The following is a 12,673-nucleotide window of genomic DNA, read 5'->3' on the forward strand; positions in this document are numbered from 1 at the left end:
GTTGAAGATACCTGCGCTCGATTCCTGGCTCCAGCTCCCTGCTTAAGTGCACCCTGGGAGGCAGAAGCGACCCGGAGTGACTGGACCCCTGCCTTTCATGTGGGAGACATGGTTCAGTGCCCATCTAAGCCCAGTCCTGTCTGTCCACTTGCAGGCCCTGCGGAAGTGAACCAGGAGATGGTAGTTTTCTCTATTTTTTCAAACAAATAAAATATTTTTTAAAAAAGCACAAAGAAGTATTTTTTGGTTCTACCATTTTTTTTACTTCATGCCAGTCAATTCTACTTGATTACTCGACTCTATATAAATTTATTCATCAATTCATTCATCAATTCAACCAATTATGTATTGACCACGTGCTATATGCAAGGCACTGGAGAAACAAAAATGAGCATGAACTCAGTTGGAATATGGCCTTCGATCTCGACAGCAGAATGCCGGGGACACTACGTACAAAGGTGTGCTTATCTACTGCTCAGGACCCACGGGCTCAGTTATCATGACTTAATGAGCACTGCATATTTTCTTTTTTCGAATGCAATGTTTTATCTACTTTGACGTATGAAGGAGTAACTGGGCTGCCAACTACTCCTTTAAAAAAGAAGTCACCCAACTTCCACTGTTTTCTTCTAATGAGGTGGATTTAACTTAGGTGAAGCAAGTCCTGCTGTGTTGTATGTGACACTGGCTACCTGCGTGTTCTTCCCTCACTCCAGTCGGTCTGGAATTTCCCCCGCCCCCACCACACTCTCTGGGCTGAACTTGCATCTACTTTCCATTATGTACCTGCTATAATGTTTACAGAGCTACTTTTATCCTGGCCTTGTGTTGGAGGTGGGGTGACGGACGTGTGGCAGACCAAGGTGGCAGGGTCCCCATGTTCACGCTCAAAGGATCCAGTCTAGGAGTCTGGGATCTGAGCATGGGAGACACTCAAGAAATGGACTCCTCTGCGTGAGGCTGTTGCAGGGAAACCGTACGTCACAAATTTAGAAATCAAGCAGAAATAACGGGAACTGTGTGCCTGCTTCTCTTCCCTTCAGGATGATTTTAGATGTGAAAACCCAATGAAGCCAAGGTTGATATGGCTTAAAGATTAACTGAAGTTTAGGATGTTAAATTTTTCCTGTTTACATCTGTACACATCCAAGGATTATATACACATTAGTTTCTCTATCTTAATAGATCACCGTTCATTCAGCTTATCTGTAGTATTTCCATATCTGTGGGAAAATGTAATTACCAGTGGTCACAAACAAATCCTTAAGCTACTTCCCTTTGACTTTCTTGGACCCCAAACCTACTGGCTTCACATGGCAGTTATTGCATAACAGGACAAGGGGAGTTAGAAAAGGGGGAGGAACCCTTGATGGATTTTAAGGCTTCAAAGAGCTGAGAAGAAGCAAAAGTCCCACGAGAACTCCTCTGTGGTCCCAGGATCGCACTCTAGCACGACATCTGTCTACTTGGTGGACGCTTTCCTAAGGCCTCATCAAGTACTTGAAATACACTCAGAGACGTGACGTTACAGGTTTCTGAAAACCCACTCTCTTTCTGGAATCAATTTGACCGATATAATAAGAAAGGTTAAGAAGCCAATCAAGTTTCCTTCTTAAATTTCATACTGAGTTTACACAGGTTCTCTCCACACTACGGATTCTGATATTTCTGCAGAGTAGCATCTAACATGTATTGCACTTCCGATTGTTTCTGAATTCTATTTTAACACAGGGAGCACACGCCATCAGACGTCCGTGACCAAGTTGTGAAAGTCTCAGTGGGGTTTCCCACGTCCGTTAGTTCCGGTGTTTGGCGCCCGTGTGAACACGCTGATGCTGAATAAGGTTTGTGCTCTGAGTGAAGGTTTTAGCACATATACGGCAGGCGTAGGGCTTCTCCCCCGTGTGAATTCTCTGGTGTTGAATAAGGCATGTTCTCTGGCTAAAATCTTTATCACATTCATTGCATTTATAAGGTCTCTCCCCAGTATGAGTTCTCTGGTGCTGATTAAGGGATGAGGAGTATATAAAAGCTTTGCCGCACTCATTGCATTTGTACGGCTTCTCTCCGGTGTGAATCCTTTGGTGCTGGGTGAGGTTTGCCCCCTGTCTATAGGCCTTCCCACACACGTTGCATTTAAAGGGTTTTTCTCCGTTATGAATTCGCTGGTGCTGCGTGAGGTGCACGCTCTGGCTGAACGCTTTGCCGCACACGCTGCATTTGTAGGGTTTCTCCCCCGTGTGTGTCCTATGATGCTGAGTGAGGTTTGCGCTCTGGCTGAAGGCCTTCCCACAGATGTTACATATGTAGGACTTCTCCCCAGTGTGAGTGGTCTGGTGCTGTATGAGAGTTGAGGAATGAGCGAAGGCCTTGCCACACTCGTTGCATTTATAACACTTCTCTCCAGAGTGGATCCTCTGGTGCCGGATGAGGTAAGTGCTCTGGCTGAACACCTTCCAACACTCGTTGCATTTATAGGGTTTCTTCCCAGTGTGTATCTTTTGATGCTGAAGAAGGTGTGTGCTCTGACTGAACGTCTTCCCACATTCGTTGCATATATAGGGTTTCTCTCCAGTGTGCACTCTCTGATGGTTAATGAGCGACGAGCTGTGGCTGAAGGTCTTGCCGCATTCCAAGCACCGGTAAGGCTTCTCGCCGGTGTGCGTCCTCTGGTGGATGGTGAGGTGTGCGCGCTGACTGAAATCCTTCCCGCAGTCATCACATTTGTAGGGTTTCTCTCCCGTATGGATTCTCTGATGGATGGTGAGGTGTGCACGCTGGCTGAAGGCTTTGCCACACTGGTGGCACTCGTACGGCTTTTCCCCAGTATGCATTCTCTGGTGTGCGATGAGGGATGAGACATGTCGAAACTCTTTCCCGCATTCTTCACATTCGTAGGACTTCTCTTTGGCATGGCTGTTTTGGTGCTTCAGGAGGGATGGGTATTTTCTGAATTTTTTCCCACACACGTTACACTTGTACGGCTTCTCTCCAGGAAGTATTTTCCTATGTACAAGAGCATATGAGACATGGTTGAAGGCTGTCTTGCTTTCATTATACACAGCAGTTTTATTATCGGATTGGGTATCAAACTGTACATCTAGGTTTGAATGCTTTTCAAAATTATTTCTGTATATATCATATTTACTAAGATATTCTTCCGTAGGATCATCTTCTTGTGAACAGACTGACTTGAAATGGAAATCAATCCCATTCGGGGGAATTTTCCCGAAGGCTTCTGTCTCTATGGTGATATCATAATCATAGGGTTTCTCCACTTTGATGGTCTGGGTTCTCTCCTTTTTGAGTCTGGAAGGACCCTGTACTGGGGTACATGGCTTGGCTTCAGTTTCCCATTCTGAAATAAAAAGAATACTGTAAATTTTCCTCTACTTAGCAAAGGAAACTGCCAAAACAGAAGCAAAAGGACAAACGCAAGATGCTAACAGTATAGCTGCAGAAAAGAGACTGAAAAGGGCGGAGAAGCAGAAGTTAACACAGTTAAGAACGAAGAGGTTCCTCACTGCTCAGCACAGGCTCTGGGACGTGTGACAGGAGATGAACCAAACCAGCTCACAGCACACCCGCAGGAATCGCCTGTCCCTCGAGTCTCTTGCTCAAGCCGACAGTCAGAGAGCTGACAGACAGCTAGCTTTACCATCACCCAGGGGAGGTGTGATGTTCCTGGGTCCCACCCAGACATTCCGACCCAGGAACTGTGGCAGCGGGGTGCAGCAGCCTTGCTGTACACGAAAGTCTGAGGATAAAACATCTCTAGTTGACACTCAATCCCATAAGAATCCATCCTTCTCTATGATGTCCTCTATACCTAATACTCAACTACCTTAGAGTTAAACATTTTAGCCACTGACTCCTCACAGGCAACAGGGGCCACGCCCTTCCCAGTCTCTTGACCCTCTCTCTGTTTTTTTTTTCAATTATTGGAAAGCCTTAAGGGAGACGCACGGTTTCAGCTGACCCTGAAACAATGACCAGGTCTTGTAGAAACACTCAGAATTATGACACTCTGGAGATGGTACCGGTCATTGGAGACTGTGAATTACACATGGTTCCATTTCTTGAAATACGGCTGTTTAGATATCCTAACAAAAGGCTTACAGATCTCTGAGTTGCCAAGACAGTAAAATCCTCAGAGGACAAAAGTCGAGCCATAGCAGGATGGCAGGAAGACGTTAACAGCTAAACGGGACTCGGTGACAGCGCTTCAAACCTGTTGATGGCTTTTACCTTCTGCCCTGAAGTATGGTGCAACGGACCTACTGGGCAGAAGACGGAGCCCAGGGCCGACTCAGGAGCAGGGTGGACAGCAGCTCCTTGCACAGAAAATTCCACCTGTGTAAGGACAGGCTAGAAGAACAAGACCCCCCAAATCCTCACTTCCTCTGAAGGAAAAAGGGAATTTAGCTTGGTACTCTGGAAGCAGCAAAATCTCCCAAGATGCATGACCATAAACCTTATAGCCCTAATCCTGCTGCCTGGATGACTTCAAGTACTCCCCATGACACAAACAGCTCGCAGCAGCCCCCGGCGGGCAGCATCTCCCCAGAAGACTGGTTCATGCTTATTCCAGGTGTGTTTTTCACTACCATGTTGAAAGTTTATTCCTCTAAGAATTCCACGTGCTCAGCCTTATTTTGTACCTTTCTACCAACAAAGACAAACAGCACCAGAAATTATGGAGAAGGATTTAGTTATTCAACTTGTATCAATGAATCTTAAACTACTTAATGACTAAAGTTGAGTTTATGGAAAAGAATTTACTCAAAACAGCATATTCTGTCACTCTGTTTAACTCGTTGTTAATGTTATACCATAATATCAATATTGTTAGATATGTTAGAATTAAGTGCCTTAAGCTAAAAAAGGAACAGGAAAGCAAGATTCAAGGGTGTATGTATTGTATTTCTCTTCCTTGAGGGTGTTTCAGAAAGCTCACAGACAATGGAATTAAAAAGTACATTTATTTTAGTATGACAAGGTCTGAAATCCATTATTTAAGGAGCCTTCAAAAAGCTCACGAAAATGCAAATTGTGAGAAAACTATGCGAGGATTTCAATTTTATCACTCAACGTTACTTTAAAATTCCATTTCCATCATGTAGTCAAAGTAAATATGAGGCTATAGTCATGACTTATTTTTGCAAAGAGGAACATGGGAAGTAAAAATAAAACTGAATAAAATCTACAAAAATAAAGGCAACATCCGCTAACTGGGATACGATCTAACAATGACAAGGACTTCAAAGAAATACTGACCTTTCTGGATGGTCTGTTATTGGCGGTGACAGTCGTTAATTCTGAACCTTTTTGTGTGTAACACATGACAGAGCAAATACATAAATACATGAATCTTGTTTGGAACTGGGTTATTCATGGTGCAGGAAGAAGATACAGAATGGAGCACCCCTGTGCTGTTGGATTTGAGTTCTAGGTACTGCTATGAACTCAGCATACGTACATATCTCTGGGTTCTGTCTACTGCCCAGATCTTGGGTTCAGGAGAACCAAGGTCGAAGGAAAGCCTTATGCCAGAAGGCCAGGAGATGCTTAGAGACCAATGGGGACATGTCAGAAGGATGCTGGAATTGGTCTGAAAGGTTCTTCCTGCCCCAATTTGGGATAATTGAGCTCCAAAACCAAAACCACAGAATAAACATCTGGGAACCCACACACTGTCAGCACACTTTGACTTCTGAAACACCCACTGCCCACTGCAGCACTCACACGCAAACATGGGGTAGGAAGAAGGAGAGGTATTTTTCATAGAGAATGTATTAACCATCTGGAAGGGAGGAACAGATTAGAAAAATCACCACTTTGCAAACAGCAATACAGTAAAATGCGGATCATCAATGCATGCTGTGCAGTTACTGAGGAGTGGAAGAGTAACGTGGCCTCACGGTCACCACTCCGTAGACGACATATCAACTACAAAGAGAAACGCAGTTCTAAGGAAGCAGCGATCCTGCAGCAGACGCCACGTGACCCCAGGGGCAGAACTGGCGACGAGAGAAATCCCTGCTCTGTGCCTCTGAGAGCCTGCACTGGGAACCGCACGGCCCCTCTGCAACAGGCCTGGGCACACCAGAGCTCCGGTGAAATAACCAGGCAAAATGTGGGTTGCGGGTCATTGTTCAGAAACTAGATCGTTTGAGAATGGCAATATGACGGAAGATCAACAAGAGATGAAGAAGAAAAGGTGTGAGAGTTAACTGTTCTGAGAAGATCTGAAGACATAAGGAAGTGGAGCAAGCAGGTGAAATGTGAGTGCTTGCCAGCGCATCTGGCGACATGCTTGCATCCAGGTAGAACACCTGCAGTGAGGGACCGGTACTACGCTGAGAAGGTCACGTTCTTACGGGATAGCTAGGGTTGAGACGTCACCATGCCCGTGGGAATAGTTTTCAATGTTTCACTGCAAAAATGAAGTGTGTGTATGTGTAATGAGATAAAACAAAGTGGTTAAGAGATAATTAATTATTGCAAGTGAAAGTTACATAGGGGTTCAACGCATTGTGATTCCAAGTTTTCTACAGGTTTGAAATTCTTCAAAATGGAGTTGTTGTGGAAGAGGGAGAAAGGGATGAGAAGGGGGCCCGCGTTGTGGTGTTACGGGTTAAGCTACTGCCTGCAGTGCCAGCTTCCACATGGGAACTGGTTCCAGTCCTGGCTACCGCACTTGTGATCCAGCTCCCTGCTACTGTTCCTTGGAAAGCAGCCAAAGATGGCACAAAGACTGGGGGCTTCCGAAAGACCTGGATGGAACTCCTGGGCCTGGCCCGCACCAGCCTGGTCTTAATTCTGCCACAGCAGCCAGTGAAACAGACCATGGAAGTTCTCACTCTCTTTCTCCCCCCTCTAACTTTGTCTTTCAAATAAAAAGTAATAATAAAAAAAATGAAATAAGAATAACCAAATAGGCCCTTAAAATAAACTGAAACACAATAAAATATGTTGCATATATGAAAAAAATGAGAAAGCTTTTTACGTAGACATTTGGAATACTTCTGCAAAATATAGTAAAAAGTACCTTGAAAACACAAAACACAGTAACATTTCTAATTAAAATAGACAAGGTATAACATGGCATGCATGACATGCTACCACTTAATTTTAAAAAATGGAGAAAATAATTATATTTTATATTCAAAAACAAAAGATCCCACAAAAAACAATCCCCCCCCCAATAAAACTACGCCCAAATACAGCCTGGCTCAGCTGGCGACATGGTTGCTGTGTACTGTCTGACTGCTACTTACCCGACGGGACGGGCCTCTACGGGGGGATCCAGCGCGGGGCTGCCTTTTGGGAAGGGTCAGGGACCGGGCTGAATGGGGTTGGCAGGTAGGCGACCCCTCACTATGTTCAGACTTTCTCAGTCTTGTGTAGGGAATGGGTTAGGAGGTGGAGGAGGGGGCACAGGGACTTTCAGTGAAGAAACGAAACTCAAGGGGCAGATGTTGTGGCACAGAGGGTTAAGCCATTGCTTGGGAGGTCTGCACTCCGATGATCAGAGTGCCGGATCAAGTCCTGAGTGACCCACGTCCCATCCAGCTCCCTGCTAATGCCCCTGGGAAAACAGCAGAAACTGGCCCGAGTACTGGGATCCTGCCACCCATGTGTGAGAGCCGGAAGGAGCTCCTGGCTTGTGTCTTTACACTGGTCCAGACTTGGCTAAGGCGGGCGTTTGGAGGGTGAGCCAGTGGATGGAAAAAAATCTCTTTGTCATTCTTTCAAATAACTAAATGTTATAAAAAAGCTCAAAAAAAGCAGGTGGTCTGAAATGTCAAGTTTTGAAGAGGAGATACCGGCACAGTCCCTGATGAAGCTCTGGGAGCCGCTTGGGGGGTCCGGCTCAGCCATCTGTGCGGTGAGGCCCTTGGCCAGACCCCACCACAGCCGGGAGTTAGAGAGGCTCACGCGCTGGTTTTTCTCTCACCTTGGCTGGGGCCTTCTAAAATTTCTTTGATCACCATCCATGGTTCTTCCAGAATGGGAATCACAGTTGGTCTGTACACGGTGAGGCCTGTTCAGGAGGAAGGCAATGCATTTTATCCCGGGGATGAATAGCTGTCCAGCGTTTACTAGCCAACTTCTGCTAAGGCTTCTGCATGAGAACAATGGCTCGTGGACATGACCTAGTCAGAGTTCAGTGCTAGGACAAAAACTTCCTGCTGCCCAAGACGGCAAGTGCCTGAGCTGCCTGGAGGGAGAGTCCTCCCCTGGATGCAGTAGAGGTGCATGGATATCATGGTTTCAAGTGACCTTCCGCTCAGGTCACTTCATCTGGGCCACAAGTGGAGAACACAGCCATTTTTGTGCCCGGGGGAACTGGGACACTCATCTCTAGGATCCCATTCCAGCCAGATATTTCCAAGATCCAACCATTTTTGACTACTAGGAAAAGAAAAGTACTGAGGTGACACGCTGGGAGGAGGCGGGCTAGGAACACTTCTTACCCAGAGAGACCATGTTCCAGTAGTTCTGTAAGGTCACGGTCTTGTACAACTCCTTCTGCACAGGGCGCATCAGTGCCCAGTCCTCCTGGGTAATATCCACCGCCACATCTGTGAATGTCACTGATTCCTACAACGGCAGATGAGACTGGTTCGAGAACTAGTGGCAAGGGAGGAGTGTTAGCACGGGACACAGGTGTGGCAGGAGGAAGACTCAGCGAGTTGTCTACTCAAAACCTTCACGCGGAAATAGGCATCCGGCTCAGCCACGTCGGAGTGGCTGGGCGGGATTCCTGGCTTGGGATCCCGTCTGCACCTTCCCGCCATGTGGACACTAGGAGTCAGCAGTGACGGCTTGTCATCGGGGCCCTGCCTCCCTCATGGGAGACCTGGATTGTCCGAGGCTCTTGCCTCTAGCCTACTGCCGGCATCGAGAGAGCGAAGCAGCAGATGACGGTCCTCTTGGCCTGCTGTGGTCTCTCTACCTTCCAAAATAAAACAGAAACCCTCATCCACATATGGGTGTTTTTATAATATCTCTTAGTGCTCCTGAAGGGAAATTTGATGATAGGGTTTATCGCTTTCAATTGGTATAGCTGCAAAGGCAGCTCCGACTTAAAGAAGGAGCCGTAGTCACAGCTGAAATCCAACACGTTATAACTTACATCTTCTTTTTACATGCTATATAGTGAAATGCAGAGTCACTCATGTCTAAAATAACACTGGAATCGGGCCCAGCGTGGTAGCTCAGTGGCTAAGGTCCTTGCCTTGCATGTGCCAGGATCCCATATGGGCGCCGGTTTGTACCCCAGTTGCTCCACTCCCCCTCCAGCTCCCTGCTTGTGGCCTGGGAAAGCATTCTAGGACGGCCCAAAGCCTTGGGGCCCTGCACCCGTGTGGGAAACTCCAAGGAAGCTCCTGGCTCCTGATCAGCTCAGCTCTGACTGTTGTAGCCGCTTGGGGAGTGAATCAGTGGATAGAAGATCTTCCTCTCTTTTTCTCAGTATATCTGCCTTTCCAATAAAAATAAATAAAGCTTAAAAAAAAAACTGGAATCAATACCCACACTATTTACCTGTCACAGTTTAAGGCGCATTATGTTCTCTGCTAATGTTAGCATTGCTTTTTGCTCTTTTTCTTCATCTAGTTAAAAAAAATTCTTGATTATTCTTAAATTTTTCCCATGTAATTGTCACTAATTTTTTTTAAAGATTTATTTATTTTTATTGGAAATGCAGATCAGATTTACCCAGAGGAGGAGAGACAAACAAAGATCTTCCATATTCTGGTTCACTCCCTAAGTGACTGCAATGATCAGAGCTGAGCTGACAAGAAGCCAGGAGCCACTTCCGGGTCTCCCACACAGTGCAGGATCCCAAGGCTTTGGGACATCCTCCACTGCTTTCCCAGGCCACAAGCAAGGAGCTGGATGGGAAGCAGGGCTGCCAGGATTAGAACTGATACCCGTATGGGATGCAAGGTGAGGACTTCAGTCACTAGGCCATTTAGCTAGGTCCCATTTTTGGATCTTAAAGTCCAATTGGGTCTGTAAGGAGAACTGATAACTTTATAATATTCAAGGTTTTCACAAAAAGACAAACCGACATACCTATGGCATGTACCTCAATGGGCCATGGTAACTCAAGAGAAACTGGGGCTCAGGTTTTAAGCAATCCTGGGGTGGGGTGGGGGCTAGTGGCTGCAAGGTTAACACAGGGAATGTCCTCCACACTGTGAGGAGACATTTTCAGAACACAGAAGAGACATGCAAACTCACTTTGGTCACCAGGTCATCCAGCCATCCTGCCTGGAAAGCACATCTTCCTTCGGGGTCTTCTTCGGGGGTCTTGTGGGAAAGGCCCGAGTTCTGAGGAGCTGCCAAGAGAACGAGACTGTGGAGCCGAACCTTGCTGGAGAGGCTTAGGAAACCACCCGCTGCACAGACGCCCGCGCCCTCTTCAAGGATGGTCAGAAAGGAAGCAGAAACAGCACCCCTACCTCCCACAAGCCCCAGGGGGAAGGCACCGTGACCTGCCCTCACACTGCAATGCCAACATCTGAAACACATCTGCTAGGAGACCTTTCATGATACGTACGACACTCACTATTTTCTACTAGATTTTTATGTGGCATAAATTTTGTGATATCTTTTTTGGTTTGAAAGAGAATCTCTTTTGAACCCTGGACCCCTTCCTCCACCTTTCTGGAAACAGTTCACAGAGCAAATGGTTAGTAGCAGAACAGTGCCAAGCTTTCCAGGCTAACTTTCTGAGGACTCCCCCAGGGCTACTGTGGCCACTCTCTTACATGACATTTCTCCTTGGGGTTGAGGTGAAGCCCTGGGTTTCCAGCAGTCCGCACTGGGAACCCCACCCAGGATGGAGAGCTTAGGTTCTCACTCACACCCTGGCTTCCGCCCTCTCGGGTTCTCTCAAAGGGGCTGTTCTTTGGATGTACCACGCCTGGCCACCCAGGAATGCCTCCTCTCTCCTCTTACAGGGCTCACCTTCCTCTTCCAGGATCTGAGTCAAGTCCTCCACCAGCGTCACGGCCTCCTCGCTGCTCTCTGGATACTGGGATCGCACCCAGGTCCTCACCTCCCCGGGCAGGATGCTCAGGAACTGCTCCAACACCAGCAGCTCCAGGATCTGCTCCTTGGAGTGGATCTCGGGTCTCAGCCACTTCAGGCAGAGCTCGCGGAGCTGACTCAGGGCCTTCCGAGGACCAGCCACGTCTGGGTAGGGAAAATTCCGGAAATTCTGTCGACAGGTCTCGGTGTCCCGCAGGAGCCGTGAGGTGAGCACCTGCTTTTCCCCGTGGCGGAGACTGCCCTGCACCTTGTCTGGCGTCCACATGAGAAGGATCTGGGAGCGAGAGGAAGTGGTCATCTTCTTGCTGGAGGCCAGCATGGCTGCAGGTAGGACGTTCGAGCTGCAAATACTCCTCAGTTCTCCAGAAGCAAGCCAACTTTAAGTCTCACATGAGTGCCATGAAGGACGTTCTGTCTGCCAGGGGCAGAACAAAGTCAAGGCCACGTTAGTGGCTTTGTGGACGAGTTCTGAGTCCAGAATTGGGACGGGCAAGGGACCTGAAACACAAGAATGGAACCCACGGTTGAGAATTCCGGGTGCATCCTGCTGTACAGCTAGACAAACAGCAAGACCCTCCAGAGTGCACAAACACACTCAGCTGTACCCTGGTTTCCCACCCCTAAATCCTTACAGGGCAATCTGCTTAGTTATGGCACTGGAGGGATACAGCTACTGTACAGATAACAGAAGAAATTTTATTTATTCATTAATTCATATTGGAAAGGCAGATCAGATTTACAGAGAGCAGAGACAGAAAGATCTTCCATTCATTGGTTCACTCCCCAAGTGGCCACAATGACTGGCAGATCCAAAGCCAGGAGCCTCTTCTAGGTCTCCCACGTGGGTGCAGGGTCCCAAGGCTTTGGGTTGTTCTCGACTGCCTTCCCAGGCTACAGGAAGGGAGCTGGATGGGAAGCAGAGCATCTGGGACACGAACCAGCGTCCATATGAAATCCTGGTGCTTGCAAAGCAAGGATTTAGCCTTTGAGCCATCACTGCAGCCTCTGATAGAAATTTTTAAAGAATACTGAGCAAGGAGTCCTGCTAATCCCCCTGCAGCGCTAACACCCCATGTGGGTATTGGTTCCTGTCCTGGCAGCTCCACTTCCCATCCAGCTCCCTGCTTCTGGCCTGGGAAAGCAGTCGAGGATGGACCAAAGTCTAGGGTCCCTGCACCCGTGTGGAAGATACAAAGGAAGTTTCCTGGCTCGTGGCTTTAGATCGGCTTAGTTCCTGCCACTGCGGCCACTTGGAAAGTGAATCAGCAGATGGAAGAACTTTGTTCTGTCCTTCTCTCCATAAATCTGCCTTTCCAATAAAATGATCCTTTTATATACGTAAAAAAAGAATCCTGAGCAAAAATGACAGATTAAAAGTTCTGCAGGAAAAGAATCATTTCAGTATTTTGAGTCACTTTGGTGACTCACGTTGCAAAGCCTTGAGTTAGCTCTCAACAACAGCGTAGCCCATCTTCCTTTACTTGGAACACAAGGCGAGAATTTCTTCTAAACAAAGTGCTCCAGGTTTCCACGGAGGTGGGGAGGCAACAGGGTTGATCCATTCACCGGCTTTGCAAGTTGAGGTCGGGTGTGCCAGCCTTGCACT

The 12,673-nt window shown here is 47.3% G+C and overlaps 1 protein-coding gene across 1 annotated transcript; it reads right to left on the minus strand.

The window, feature by feature from the left end:
- Window positions 1–1,792: 1,792 nt before the first annotated feature.
- ZNF287 (zinc finger protein 287) lies at window positions 1,793–11,560 on the minus strand. Its single transcript, XM_004599301.4, has 5 exons — window positions 10,984–11,560; window positions 10,255–10,352; window positions 8,481–8,607; window positions 7,961–8,047; window positions 1,793–3,358 (listed from the first exon to the last, which is right to left on the minus strand). The coding sequence occupies exons 1-5, from the start codon at window positions 11,384–11,386 to the stop codon at window positions 1,797–1,799; spliced, it is 2,277 nt and encodes a 758-aa protein (XP_004599358.3). The 5' UTR covers window positions 11,387–11,560; the 3' UTR covers window positions 1,793–1,796.
- Window positions 11,561–12,673: the final 1,113 nt, after the last annotated feature.

The sequence above is a fragment of the Ochotona princeps genome, chromosome 17, assembly GCF_030435755.1.
Source record: "Ochotona princeps isolate mOchPri1 chromosome 17, mOchPri1.hap1, whole genome shotgun sequence".
Classification (NCBI taxonomy): Eukaryota; Metazoa; Chordata; class Mammalia; order Lagomorpha; family Ochotonidae; genus Ochotona; species Ochotona princeps.

Excerpts from the sequence above, each read along its gene's own strand:
- ZNF287 (XM_004599301.4), bottom strand. The coding sequence starts at position 11,386 with ATGCTGGCCTCCAGCAAGAAGATGACCACTTCCTCTCGCTCCCAGATC. Across the intron at positions 10,353-10,983 it reads TCAGATCCTGGAAGAGGAAG|CTCCTCAGAACTCGGGCCTT; the intron begins GTGAGCCCTGTA and ends TTCTCTTGGCAG. Across the intron at positions 8,608-10,254 it reads TGGATGACCTGGTGACCAAA|GAATCAGTGACATTCACAGA; the intron begins GTGAGTTTGCAT and ends CTGCCGTTGTAG.